The sequence below is a fragment of the Trichophyton rubrum genome (assembly GCF_000151425.1).
Source record: "Trichophyton rubrum CBS 118892 genomic scaffold supercont2.1, whole genome shotgun sequence".
In the NCBI taxonomy this organism is placed as follows: domain Eukaryota; kingdom Fungi; phylum Ascomycota; class Eurotiomycetes; order Onygenales; family Arthrodermataceae; genus Trichophyton; species Trichophyton rubrum.
Genome location: NW_003456428.1, coordinates 3158187 through 3172143, shown reverse-complemented (window position 1 = coordinate 3172143; position 13957 = coordinate 3158187). Strand labels below are relative to the sequence as shown.

The 13957-nt window shown below is 49.0% G+C and overlaps 5 protein-coding genes across 8 annotated transcripts; 1 reads left to right on the top strand and 4 right to left on the bottom strand.

The window, feature by feature from the left end:
- Positions 1-230: 230 nt before the first annotated feature.
- On the bottom strand, positions 231-2836 carry TERG_11689 (uncharacterized protein; the record flags this gene model as incomplete). The annotated part of the gene is made up of 2 exons (XM_047750762.1): positions 231-473; positions 527-2836. 2 exons carry the CDS (start codon positions 2834-2836, stop codon positions 231-233), a joined length of 2553 nt encoding a protein of 850 aa, XP_047605360.1.
- A 995-nt stretch (positions 2837-3831) lies between these two features.
- Positions 3832-7992, top strand: TERG_01195 (uncharacterized protein). Of its 2 annotated transcripts, XM_003239165.2 has the most exons (3): positions 3832-3861; positions 3926-6346; positions 6405-7992. In XM_003239165.2, the coding sequence occupies exons 1-3, from the start codon at positions 3841-3843 to the stop codon at positions 7290-7292; spliced, it is 3330 nt and encodes a 1109-aa protein (XP_003239213.1). In that variant the 5' UTR covers positions 3832-3840; the 3' UTR covers positions 7293-7992. The 2 variants fall into 2 exon arrangements, with proteins under 2 accessions (XP_003239213.1, XP_047605359.1); XM_047749254.1 differs by having other exon boundaries at positions 3926-7992.
- Positions 7993-8141: 149 nt separating this feature from the next.
- TERG_01194 (uncharacterized protein) lies at positions 8142-9140 on the bottom strand (the record flags this gene model as incomplete). The annotated part of the gene is made up of 1 exon (XM_003239164.1): positions 8142-9140. The coding sequence occupies one exon, from the start codon at positions 9138-9140 to the stop codon at positions 8142-8144; it is 999 nt and encodes a 332-aa protein (XP_003239212.1).
- A 342-nt stretch (positions 9141-9482) lies between these two features.
- On the bottom strand, positions 9483-11063 carry TERG_01193 (uncharacterized protein). 3 transcript variants are annotated; one of them, XM_003239163.2, is made up of 3 exons: positions 10237-11063; positions 9846-10162; positions 9483-9775 (listed from the first exon to the last, which is right to left on the bottom strand). In XM_003239163.2, the coding sequence occupies exons 1-3, from the start codon at positions 10292-10294 to the stop codon at positions 9710-9712; spliced, it is 441 nt and encodes a 146-aa protein (XP_003239211.1). In that variant the 5' UTR covers positions 10295-11063; the 3' UTR covers positions 9483-9709. The 3 variants fall into 3 exon arrangements, with proteins under 3 accessions (XP_003239211.1, XP_047603688.1, XP_047605358.1); XM_047747724.1 differs by having other exon boundaries at positions 9483-10162; positions 10237-10571; positions 10641-11063; XM_047749253.1 differs by having other exon boundaries at positions 9846-11063.
- A 142-nt stretch (positions 11064-11205) lies between these two features.
- On the bottom strand, positions 11206-12202 carry TERG_01192 (uncharacterized protein). Its single transcript, XM_047747723.1, has one exon. It carries the CDS (start codon positions 11972-11974, stop codon positions 11576-11578), a length of 399 nt encoding a protein of 132 aa, XP_047603687.1. The 5' UTR covers positions 11975-12202; the 3' UTR covers positions 11206-11575.
- Between the last annotated feature and the right edge of the window lie 1755 nt (positions 12203-13957).

Here is a 13957-nt window from a genome sequence, read left to right as displayed (position 1 = left end):
CAGCAAAGAGGAAGTCCTCCTGCCCAAGTTTGTTCACGAGCGACTCGAATAGCCGAAGGCGGCGATATGAGGGAATATGTTCATATGCAGTGGTGAAAGACAATAGTAGCTCAGATGTTCCTGTAACCACATCCCTCTTTTGGACTCGGAGGGAGCGAACAAGAGGAGGAATAACTTGATCAATGGTCTAGAGAAGTAAAGGTTAGTACTTCAAGGCTATAGAGATATTATCAACAGATGCTTACCTGGTCAATAACAAGGGCTGAATATTCGTCGTCTTTTCGGAGGACGCTCGTACCCATGAAGGTAAAGATGGGCATAACACTGTGTAGAACAATTTCAGGAGCTACTGTCGCCAGGGCTGCAACAAGCAGGAGAGCAGTGTTCTGAACCTGCTGACTCTCAGATGTTCGAACACAGTCGATAATAAGGTCGGCTCTGATAACAGAAGAATCAAGTTTCTTTGGTGAGCCCTGTAGATATTGTTAGTAGATGAATATGCAATAAAGAATGCGCTAGTACCAACCTTGTATTTATTGACAATAGATAGCAGGATACCAAGGTTGAGGCTGAGAAGGTAGCTCATTTCTGAGCGAACTTGGAGCTTCAACTTGTGAACAATGGCAAGAGTTTGAAATAGGCCACCAAGCAGCTCGGGGAATCTTTCGGGTTGAGAAGCATCAATTAACTCAAGAATAAACGAAATTCTCCGAAGAGGGATATTGGCTCCTTCCCGACTGGCAGGGCTTATGACAGCCGTGTTGCTCTGGCTCATTCTCCGTCTCTTCGGTGCAGGTGACTGAGAATCAATATTGAAAGAGGCCGAGGTTACTGTGCCGAGGAATTTGGAGATAACCGGACCTGATATGTCTACAGATCGAAGAAGTTCTTTACTAGAATTCGCCAGATCTTCAGTTTGGGGGTTAGTCGAGAGACACATATCGAGCAAAGTCTCTGATGCGAATAGCTCTTTCTCCTCATCTAAGAATGGCCAGGTATCTTTCATGCGTTCAAAAACAGCCCCGATGAATGAAGCCCTTGTGGATTGAGGGCTGTTCTTCAATAGTGAGAGAAGGGTGGAGATGGCAGTCGTATCTTTTGGATAGATAATAGATAGGACTTGATGCTCCAATTCCTGAATTGAAACATGCTCTTGCGTACTCATGCGCTTTACCTTCTCGGAATCAATTGTTCTGCATTGCTCGAGCATGGGAGACAAGAATTGAGTACGAGGAGTTGACCCAATTTTGCTGATTCGGTTGACGATGGACAGGAGCTTGAGTTTTGTAGCAAATAGAGGTGTATTGATGATATGTGAGCAGATGAAGGAGAAGAAATCTCGGCGAACTGATTTTCTCAGCCCTGAACTATCCTCCGAAGTTCCTTTGACAGTCTGCACAAATGTTTCAAAGACTCGTGAGGGATCAAGGATGCACTCCTCTAAGCCAGGCATAAACCCTTTGTCAAACAAGGTATGGATGTCCTTCCCAGGCAACCACTGGACAGCCTTTGACTGTTCATTGTCACCATATATAATACCCTGGCCCCAGGGTGCTTCCTCCATGTCAGGGATGAAATATTGGTTGTCGATGGATGTCAGGAGCGCAGCCGCCTCTCTTCTAACGGGAATTGAAGGATCGGATAGAGCGGATATAGCATATGGAATTAACGCTTGCAAATCAGTTGCTTTGCCATTTGATTCAAGAATAGATGTTGTAGCGATATTGATGGCCTTGGTACGCGCTAGAGGTGGATGAGGGCCGGCAAAATATCGCACGAGGAAAGAGAAGTAAGTCAAGTCCTTGAATCTGGTATTTCTGCGAAGGATTGGTAAACCGAGGAATTGACCCAGCTTGTTCGCGGATGTTGCTGCTTGAGTGAAACAAACAACCAGTTCGCTAAATAGAGGTGAAGGAAACTCGACAAGGAAGTTTTCTGGTTGTTGACTTCGTCGTTGGGAAAGACATGCAATTGCGGCTGCAAAATCCTCATCTTGAGTGCTGTTTTCAGGTAGGTCCTCCATTTCAACGTCTTCTGTTTCCGCGGGTTCCAAGTTGTTATCAATGGCGAGCTGAAGGGTTATTTCTAAAGCTTTGATATCGACGTTGGATTCGGAGATTGCTCTCTGAAGCACAATATCAAGTTCCTTAGATTCCACGAAGGCTGCAAGCGTATCTGAAGACAGCTGGCGTACTTCCTCAGACATATAACCTTTACGATGAGATTCATCAATTGTCTTCAGGAGCGCTATTATGGTCTGTGTTTTGTCCTCCGCGCCCATTATATCACTCTGGAGTACCTGACCAACAAGAGATACGCAATTAGCTGCAACTTCCTCATTATCGTTCTCCATAAGAACATTCATCAAGCCAGAAAGCAGGCGGACTATTGAATTAGACGAAAGACCTGCAAAGACATCAGCCACATCTTCCAGGCGAAGAATTGACTTGATAACAGGCTTCGGAAGCCATAGTTGTTCCTTGTGTTGAAAAACCACTGCAAGGCATGTGATTCCTGAGGCAATAGTATCTCGGGTCCAAGATCCAGCTACAGCCTCCATCAAGCTATCGACAGCATCGTCACTGAGAGACCCCTTGTTGGCCAAGACAACACACAGCATGTAGCAAGCAATGACGAGCTCCGGAGATTTTTTTAATGACAGACCGGTGCTAAGTGTTGGCAGAATACGAATCAAGACATCCTCCTTATTTCGGCGTTCAACTTCTAATCTCCCTGATTGCGCAGAGTCAAGCATTGTAGAAAGAGCCTCTGTCATGATACCAGCCCAGAAAGAAGTTAGGCCCTGATAATGCGCTCGGGCTTTGCCGACTTGCATAACATAACTATTCAAGGCAGAGAAAAACTCCTTATTTGTTGACGCACTGTGTACAAGGGAGGTCCGTGTAGGTGAAATTAAGCTTCGCTTATATGGATGTAGGACTTTAAAGGTAGACGTCAGGTTCTCGGGCAGGATGGATAGAAGGTTGAGGAATAAGGGTGTGGTATGGTATGGCAGAAATGTAAGAATAATAGCACGGGTATTGTGTTCATGTACTCTAGATAGAAAGATACATCAGTTAGCAAGCGGTTTGGCCAACCAACTTCCAACTGGCCATGGGTGTTGACATACCGAAATCGACGAACAAGCCAGTCCACAGCCTTCACGGCCGGGTTGAGAAGTAAACGGCCACCAACCAGGGCCAGAAAGTCTTCTATGACAACGTCTAACTCCTTATTTTGTGTGGCCGTCATCTGGCTCCTGTCTTCCACTTTGCTCTGCTCACTGAAAAGATTCTGCTGGAATGGCTGAAAGCGAGGATCGAGGGCGCATAGTTCTTGAAACCCTTCATAATATAGCTGGTATATCGTATCAAAATCCTGTGTGCTAGCAATCTTCTTCTCGAATATCAACGATTGAGCGTGGGCTGATCGCTGGGCTTTCAGGTCGAACTGATGGGTTGCTTTGGCCGCAACTTGCGACAGCTGCGCGGCGAGCGACGACGCCATTGTGCAGGGAGAAGCGAATTTTATTAGTTAAAGATGGTATCTAATTCATAATAGCAGCTGTCCTCTCGTCTGACAGGCTCAAGAAAGCTCTTCTTGTGCGCAGGTTGCAAGCTGTTTCTTCGTCGTCTGCGAAATCTTTCAAATCTCGAGGAAAAAAGCATAAAATTCTCTGGCTGCCAAGGGAAGTTTTTCCCGAGTCCCAGCCGCCAAGGAAAGGCAAGTCTAGCCGGTCTCTTATCAACGCTTCAACGTCAACGCGATCAATCAATCAATTGGATAAGTTGCTGAAAGACAGGAGACAAGCCACAGATGCGTTGCGATTAAGAGTGAGCCATGGACTCTGATGGAGGGAAGGTAAGTGGCAGGCAGATTCTCTTTCAAGCCAGCTGTGACTGACCTGTTCGTTACCTCTACTCAGGGAAAAGCGCAGATTCCAAAATTTGGCAGCTTCAAGCCGCGACCCGTAGCCCCAGCGCGAGACCGTCAGAGCGGAGACGAAAAAAAGTTCTCAAGAGAGGCCTCGAGTAGTCGGCATGGAGCTAAAGAATCCGCTAGCTCATCAAGACATGACCGTCGAAGGGAAGGCAGACGAGAAGCGAGGGCTCGTACCAGTAGGCCTCCGCGCGAGAAACCTGCGGACAGATTGAAAACCCAGGGTGCGCAGGATGAGACAAATCTCTACGTGCTTGATCCTACAGGTGATCCATATACCTTGATCTATGGGTCTCTCCATAAGTACGACATTCCCCGATACTATCGCTTTGGCGCAGGCAGAGTTCTAGGGCTTCCCACAGCTTACACCATCGATCAAGACCTCAGCAGTGATTCAAAGATAGTGATAAAGCTAAGAGAGGCTGCAGAAGATACATCGCAGCGCAATCACAAGATGCTCTGGAAATCGGCTGCAAAATTGACAAATCCGCGGCGCTTGCTACCCCGTCCAGTTGAAACACCAGAACTGGAGCGGGATTTTCTTCCACTGAGTGAAGGCGGGAGTAGAAAAAGACGGCGCGTAGCAGATGGGTACTACGACACTGGCTACGCGGTGACGGTAACCGAAGAGGAGAAACTCCCCGACTACCGATCGATTGAAGGAAAAGCTAAACCCGAACAAGAATCTGATGATGAGACCGATGTGGGGTCAGACTGGAGTCTAGAGTCGGACGGCGAAGGTGCTAGACTACAGAATGCTCGGCTATTCTCAAGTGCAAATGACAATCCGGACAACGTGGAAGGCTGGCTCCGGCTTATCGACCATCAAGAGAAGATGGTTGGTTTCACGGACAGAGAGGGCTATCGAAAGCATACGCTCGCCGAGAAAAGAGGTATTGCTGATATGAAGGTATCATTATATGAGAAAGCTTTGAAAATTATTTCTACCAAAGTTCCACGAGACAGGCTTTTGCTGGGAATGATGGAAGAGGGCTCTCTACTTTGGGACCAAAAGACTCTATTGGACAAATGGAAGTCTATTTTGCAGTTCAACTCGCGCTACATCTCTCTCTGGATTAAATATTTGGACGTTCAGCAAACCACGTTTAACAATTTCACCTATGAGAAGTGTCGATCGGTATTCTTAGAGTGCTTGAGAGTCAACGAAAACCAACCTGATAGCACGGAGAAACAGATAATTAGCCTTTATATCCTTCTGCGTCTTAGTCTGTTTATGAGAGAAGCTGGCTTTATTGAGCACTCAATTGGCCTTTGGCAAGCCTTACTAGAATATAACTTTTGTCGCCCGCAAGACCTCAATCCAACAACTAATCGAGCGTCCACTGTTTCAGCATTTTCCGAGTTTTGGGAGACTGAGGCTCCCAGAATCGGTGAAGTGGGATCAAAAGGTTGGGACAGGTCTACTGAAGACTCACCAGACCCGAAGAGAGATCTTAGTGTACCAGATGTCAATATCAAAGATGTCTTTGGCTCTTGGGGGAATATTGAGCAAACCTTGATATCCTCTTCATTTTTACCAGCTAGGACACTGGACGAAGTGCAAGAAGATGACCCTTATCGAGTAGTCCTGTTTTCTGATATTTCTGAGTTCCTTATTCAATTATCAGATCCTCCTATGCTCCACTTACTCGTGGATGCTTTTCTCATATTTTGTCGCCTGCCGACAATATTGAACGAAGGTAGCGAAAGAACGTCTACTTGGCATATAGATCCTTTTCTGTCAAACAGGAGTCTAGATGACATGCGCAGGTCTCCTTCAGAATGGTTCGCTTACATCACCTCAAAAGACGAAGAAATAGAGGGACATTCACCGTTTTCATTTCCCTGTTCGTCTTTCAGGAATGGCTTCGATACGCTGTTTGGCGATGGAAAGCACTGGTTCTCAACCTTTCAATCTTGGAAAACCACTTACCTGGGGAGAAATAGCCCGATTGATGTCGAGTGGGTTCGGAGGTCCTTGAAAATGCTAGTCTCAAAAATGCCGGATAACGACCACTTCGCATCCTACATTATTGCCTTTGAGTACAGTGTTGACCCCAGAGAGGCGAAAAAGTACGCGAAAAGCCTCTTGAAGCAGCGCCCTTCCAGTATCAGACTATACAACTCCTATGCCCTTATTGAGGCTAGGAATGGTCAGCTTGCAGCTGCAGAGAAAGTCTGGACAACCACCCTTTCCATGAGCCAAAGTTTCTCTAAGGAGGCAGCACTTGACTGTATTCTTCTTTGGCACAGCTGGGTATGGGAATTTCTTGACAGCCGGAACCATAAAAAAGCTACTCGTTTACTAGTTGCGGTTCCAAAAAGTACCTTCAGCCCAGATTCTTCTATGGAAACTGGGGCTAGTGGCGTTGTGGTCAGTTCGACAGAGCTGCTAAAGGCGAGGAGAGTATGTATTTGTTATGTTCTTATAACCCACTATCGAAACATTGCTAACCCTTTGATAGTACCTGAGTGATATCCAAGCTCATGGGCTTACATTCCGCAATCCAGACATATTTGTATATGCTACTGACTGCTTAGCCCTGTTGCTCTATCTTTCGCAAGATCAAGCGCTTTCAGAAGCCCTCGAAGCGTACGATAACGCAGAACAGCGTCTTGAATCCCAGAATCTGGATAAAGCAACCTTCTTGGAACCTGTCCATCAAGCAAAGGCCAGGTTGCTGTATCACCACATCATTGAAAACCGCGTATATAAGCCTTCACAAGTTCGCGATGAGTTGTACAAGAGCATCTTGCTCTTCCCACGAAACACAATCTTCCTGAGTCTCTTCGGCTTTAACGAAGCTCGATTCCGAATTGAAAACCGCGTTCGCTCACTTCTCACCCGCCAAGTCCTGGAGCCAGCTGGGAGTGGCCGATCTATTGAGAAACAGGCAACCCTTATTCCTCACCTGTTCTTAGTATACTCTGAACTTCACAGGGGTGTCTCTGCCGGCTCCACAGCTCATTCCGTCCGCGCTGCCTTTGAGTCGGCCGTGTCTTCACAACCAGGCCGACACAGTGCCGGGCTATGGAAATTATTCGTTCAATTCGAGCTAACACTTGGTGAGACTGAGAAGGGACGTCAAGTGTTTTTCCGCTCGATTCGAGCATGTCCTTGGTCCAAACAATTGGTTCTTTTGGCGTTCACTGAGCCAAGCCTTAGAAAGTCAATGAGATTTGGGGACTTGAGAAAGGTCTTCAACGTGTTTGTAGAGAAAGAGTTGAGGGTCCATGTTGACCTGGAGGAGTGGCTTGAGGAGAACGAAGCACATATCAGGCCGCATGATAGTAGTGTAGAGCTGAAGCCTCTGATTACCATGCCTGACGATAGAAGCTCAGATGAGGATTAAATTAGTTTTGCAACCTTCAAGTCCAGCACTGTATGCTAGTCTTAATTAATTGGTCAGAAATTACCAACGATGGAGTGAAAGGCATCATCGATGTTCACCAAAGAGATGGTGGTGGGACAAAGCTGCTGCAAACAGAGGTACCACGATCCAATGCTATCCACACATTTTTTGTTTATCGAGTAATATCTGATTCGAAGTAGGATATCTTTCCACGCCCGACTGCTTCATCTACATAGTATATCCCTATATCTCGTCAACAGTTTCTCGGGTCGAACCTACAAGTAGGGAGTAATGCTGCCTAGATATATGACCTGTCAATGGATCGTTTTCGGGCTAAGACTGAGGGATTCATAAGAGGCAGAGGTTTGACCCCAGCTCAATCACGCAGTAGAGCTCAAGTTGCAGTTGGCATTGAATCCAAACGAGATAATTGTCTCGTCAAAAAGCTTTCTCTTTCCATTCCCTCTTTTCTCTCTCCACCCGCTCTCCGTTATTCCTAATGGATATGCAGGACCTGTGGTGGAAACACCAGTTTTGTACAAGAGCAATCGCCGCATCCCTGGAAGGGCAGAGTAAGCCTCTAGATGAAGGTCTAGATAGGTTCGGCGACGACTCCAAAGCCCTCGAAGATAACAATTAAGGTACCGGATATTAAACTCGCGGGGGAGGATGTGGTGCACCGATTGCTTCAGTTGATGCGTGGGGTGGAGTGTCCAGTGCCTTAAGAGATTAATATGAATCATGAGTACAGGCAAACGAACGGGCGGTCGGAAAGATTTGGAACAGTAGGAGAAATTATAACTATTTGTTTCAATAATTTGATACATCAGGAATCTAGCGAATACCTAGCTAATTATCCAAAGTCCCTAACGCCTGGCTCATGGTGGGTAGAACAAACCCCCTAGCCGCTCTTCGTGCCTTTACCCAGGACCCTAGCTCGGCCCAGATAGCCTCCTTCTCAGCCAGACTCATCGATGCTGCCAGCCCGCTGGTGGTTGTGGCTACAAACACCCTCGCACCGGGCCATGCATCTCGACTGCTGCCTCCAACCACTGGCCTAACCCGTCCCATATTCTCCTCTTCGTCCTGCCATCCGTACTTGAACTCCTCCTTTTTGATATTCCGCCCATGCTTCACTCGCCAGACAGCCTCCCATATGCCCTTTCCTACAAGACAGACAGCCTCAGGCCGGAACCGCGCAATCTTCTCTTCCAGCACGGGCACTCCAGCGTTCATCTCCTCCTTTGATAGCTGGCTTGCATCGCGCGTAGGACGCACCACGATGTTTGTGTTGCCGATACAGTAGAGCTCCGGCATGCGGTATGTATCCGACGGCGGATGGCGGAAGGTAGTTATCCCTGAAGAGTGCAGGAGGCGCCAGTACAGGTTCGACGGGTGAGCGTATGCATATCCTGTCTGGCCGGTCATGATGCCCGGGTTGACGCCGATGAGCAACAGGATGAGGTTCTCCGGTATAGAGTCCCTGAGGCGAGAGACAGGTCCCCTGGATGATTCTGACGCTGTTGATGCATCATCTTCCGCCTTTATGGGGGTGTCACTGCTGGCATTCCTGGATGTTCGTGGAGGAGCTGACCGGGTACTTTGCCTGGACGGCCTGGACATCGATACCAGAGTCGACTGCGTCAGAGACTTGGACGAGCGAGTCTTCCGGGGCGACACAGGCGCCAACAGGACCTTCTTCTCATCTTCGGCGTCTTCGTCTTCCTCTTTGATGCCGATTTTGCGTTTCAGCGACTTGACCGGCGATGCACTAGGTGTTGCACCGGGGGAATGGATGAATTTGTCCAAGCTGCCGTTGAATGACCGGGGAGCCTCTTCGTCGTCCATCCTTCTCAGTTGCCGGCTGGTAATAATACTTTATTATTACCTTGAAAGCTGCAAGCCACCAGCAGCTGGCCTTGTCTGCGTTTTTATGGACTTGACGCAGGATGCGGCTCAAAAATGTGTTGTTCAATACGAGCTTGTCCAGCACATCGCTCAGAGGGCAAGCAGCCAGGCAAGCCGTCGATGCCGATCGAAGACGAGCAGAAAAGAAATTTAAGAATCAGCCTGCAGTGAAATTAAGCATGAATTTTTTGACAGAAAACTGGATAACGGTTCTGTCCAGAGTTTGGCAACGTTGAAAAAGCATGAGGTTATTCAGAAAGTATAGAACACTGACCGGCTAACTGGTTAATATTGACAGGGAAATTCGTTAATTCATAAGATCGCTAAAGGGTGCATCAACAAGATCGTGCTTTTAATATACATTAAGTGTGCGTGTATGCAAATATTGACCGCTAAGCTGGGATAAAGCCTTCCAGCAGTTGGTCGAGATTATAGGGGTATTATGTACGAATGGTGAAAATATATACAGGTGCGTTCCAATGTGTCTATAGATCAGTATAACTAACGGGCTATACCTTTGACTCTATCGGTATTGGTCTTCGCCGTGGCAAGGTCCATGGTTCGGGACATACAGTCTATATCAAAGCTGTCAGTTTCGTTGTTATATGTACGGTTAACGCGTGAACGGGGGACGGAGTAACGCACTTCTCCTTCGCTGTACCCCCAGAAGTAAACAGCCATGCCAATAAGGTAATAAATGGCAGGGTTTGTGCCTTGATATAGCAGAGCCGAAGCAAGCGCACTGAGAGGGAGGATGAAGAGCCTGATCTCGATGCTGCGGTGGAACAAAGTTCCTGCGAGCGGCTTCAGGGGCCATTCCCAGGCCAGTCCCAGCAGTCCGAGCAGGACGTTGATAATCTGTAGTATAGGAACTGGTTTGACTGCACTGTCGAGGTTCTTCGTCAGGAAATCCCAGAATATCTTTGGCCAGAAGAAGCCATGGATGCCAGCAGCCAATTGAACTATCACTTCTGTTAGTTCCTGGATCTGCATAGTATATATATAGATCGGTATGTCAGAGGTTGGATATACATACAGATGGCAGCAGTGAGGATAATGAGACGAGCCCAGTGGTTTTTGATGAGTTTGCCCATGATTGTTCAGACGGGAAGAAATGGCCTTGAGGCCCTTTCCCTCTTGGTGTTCGTCTTCGTCTTGGTGTGGGCGAGCGGGACAAGGAGATAATATGTACCTCACGGGTCAGACCTGAGCAGCAACCACGGGGAGGTGGAAGATTTCGAGCAAATAATGCGAGGAAGGGGAGGCCTGGCTAGGTAGTCGGTGGGCACACTGATGTGAGAACGGCCGGTTAATATGTTGGTGTACACCGAGAGATGTTCAATGTTCGACGTTCAATTCGATGTCCCTCTGCTGCAATTCCCGGCTGGTCAGTCTCTGTAACTCTTCTTGCGTCCTTGCTGCAGTGGAGTCAAGTCATACTGTCATCGCCTGCGCTTCATATCCCTTGAACTGTCCATGGGGGAGGCAAGTTAGAGTTCCACAATGGGCGAGATGTCTTCCTCTCTCTCTGTGTCTGTCTTTCTGCTTGTGCACAGCTGGGAGGGCCTTGCAATGTCCTTTCAACTTGTGAGTTGGTTGATATGCAATGAAGATCCAGCTGTGACTCTTGTGATGGGTGGATGGCTGTATGTATATGCTGGATGTATATCCTGGACGATCGACCAAGCCGACGGAAACAGATGCCAGTGAATAGTTATAGCAAGCAGAAAGGACAGCTCGAGATGACGGTCAAGGCATAATATGGCAACTTTCAAGAGGGGTGTCTTCCTCCAGCGGCTAAATGTATATACGCACTTATGTACGGATAGGATGGCCTGCCTCCCGCACCGCTCTTCAGGCGAGCCAGAAGGGACTCCCGCCGCCGCCCACCTCCCTGCAACTTGGGTGCTAAGTGCGACAAGTCCTTGTAGCCCCGGCCGGGGGGGATTCAATGCTCAGAAGCGTCCTCCTCCCTGTCCAATAGAAGGGTTGATATGCCATCTGGCCTGCTCGCCGGCGTATCTATAATTGGCAAATGAGCTGCAAAACGGAGCGAGCGAGCTGCCGATATCACACTCTGCTTTTTCCTCTTGCATGGCCTGCTTGACAGGGCCTCTTCTTTTGCGCTCTTTGCTTTTTCCAGCAGGCCAGCATGAGCCAGCAAAAACGAGATATCTCATGCAGGCGACGTCCTTAGCGGTCCTTGGGCGATGTGACGAGGAACGGCCAGCGTGCAGGACGGGCTGTCAATTGGCCAGCAGCCAGGATAGAGTGCCCACTGCCGTCTGCAAGACCAGGCTGGGGTCATAATAATAATAGCATTCTCTTCTCTGCTTCGTCTGCTGCTGCTGTCTTGCTACGCCTCGCTGGCTGTCTCATGTACCTGTCGTTATATCAGCATATAGGTGGCCGTAGTTAGTTGGTGACGATGACCCCTGAGACACGGCCTTCTGGAAGTAAGGAAACCAACAGGAGAGAAGACGCTGGCCGGCGCCTACTCCTGCAACTAGAGTCTCAGCAGTCTCCAGGAGGGCGGGCTTGACGCTGCCTCCCGTCGCTAAAGCCCCGGATTGATGTATCTTTCTTGCATGAGCCTGCGGTGTCCGAACAGACTTGGGACTCGCGACGCTTGTAGACATGACAGCTGCAGACACCACAGCATACGGAGACACAGACAGACAGACATACGCCGAGTAGACAGCATAGATGGGCCGTCCCAGACGACCGTTCAATGGGTTGGAGCCAGAGACAGGAGACGTCGCAGAGTGCCTCATCAGGCTGACCTCGAAGCGCCGTACCACCCGGTTGCAGCGTACATACAACTAACTATCGCTGGCAGCGGTGCCAATGGCAATAACTACGAGTAGCGTAACAGACAGGACGAGGACAGAAATGCTACGAGCAGTCGCTGTGGTCTCTAGCAGCCAGTCAACAGCAAAGGACGCGGTACCTCGAGCGTTGGTAGCCTCCGTGGCAGCACTACATGCTATGCATAACATCCTCTCGCGGCCTCCCATGGAGCACTACCTCGCCGGGACATCAACGCCTTGCGCCCCCTGTGTACCTCAAATCAAATAAGTCAACTACATATCTCAAGGCCCAAAGGCTCCCGTCGACCTGCCAACAGGCCAAGCATGAACCCCGGCAAGCGTGGGCGGTTGCAGAATGCCCCTGATAGGCTCGCTTTGGGGATCCTCTGGCACCGCATCCCCAGAGACCGAAGGACGAGTTGGGCTTGATGCTGATGTGATGGGAACGAGTCCTGTCTCTCTCTTCTGACAGAGTCGCTACTGATCAACCACGAGGGCCCATGACGATGGCGGTGACGGTGAAGTGATAGGGACGACTTCTCTGCCGATATACGAGTCGGCAGGCCGGGTGCCAGCCAATTAACCAGCAGTACATCGAGACTCTGGAAGTCTCAAGACGGCCACCAAGGCCGCTCAAAAGCCACCCTCACACCCTCATTGGCTTGTGGCGCTTCAAGATCGATGTTCTCTGAACCCTGCCGAGTGGGCTGTCTCTCTCTCTCTCTTTCTGCTTATCATTTTGAGTTATCCACAGGATTGACTCTCGCTTTTCTCTATCAGCGTGCTTTGGCGGCCGTCCCCGCGCAGGGGGGACAACATGGATGTAGTCGAATTCAACTTGTTAGCTGCTACCTCATAAGGTAGAAGACAGGTCCAGTCGGGGGGAACTGTCGGTCTTGATCTTCTCCTCTTGGCCGTTCTCACTGCAGAGAGTGGTGCTACGTCCAACACCTTCGTCTCTGGGCATCCAGGCCCCTTGCTACTTGCTCCCATAGCAGCCAGGCTGAATCTTCTACATGTCGATTGCGGCGGTCCGCCCGGTATCTTTTTCTCTTCGTCCCTGGGAAGAAAAGCAAAAAATAAAAGGAAAATAAGTTAAAGGAGCAGAAAAAGACCCAAGGCGTTAAAATAGGATCCTCCAACAAGCCATTTAGCGACAACATCTACGGGATTATTTCCCTCAATAAACCAACAGACAAAGAGGGAAACAAATAACAAACTCAGGCCGAACCAGATAATTATACCAACTCTGGTGTTTCAGCATGGCCTGATGGGCAGGGGGGGCCAAATCGGATTTTTTTTCTTTTAACCGCCCTGCCAGTTGGCGCTTCTGCTGCTTGCGTATCTTACACACTCACTCCTTGAGGACCACCAAATCGAACCAAATATCGAACCCTCGCTCTACGTAAAACAGACGCCGTTCGAGAGATAACTATCTTTGGATACCATAATCGATCTCAAAAACCTCCTTGCTGTCCAGTCCATCCGCCCCCGTACATATACCTTACCTTCCGCATCCTCCGTACGCCGCATCCGAAACCCTGCATGTTTGAGATGTGAGAGAGGGCAGACGAGACCTTATCGTTTGTGAATCAACAACCAATCCATCGTGGATAACTAGTTGCCCGTTGATTTTTGCGAACCCCCAATCGATTTTCAGCGGAAAATTGTTCGTCCTATTTTTGGCATCCAGGGGAAATCACAAGGCAACCGGCAAGACAGGTAGCAGGATTAAAAGCCGATTAGACGCTGGCCGCGGGTGGCTAGCGTCAGAACCGGATCATAACGACGTGCAGCCACCAGACGTTGGCTGCTGGGGAATTCATGGAGTGGCCCGTTTCACCAGCACAGCATTCTATCAAGAGGGTTATAGTGGGCAGGACGTGGAAAGGAGCCTTCGTCCACTAGCACCACGGAGAAGCACGGCTGCGGCACTCTGGTATCTGA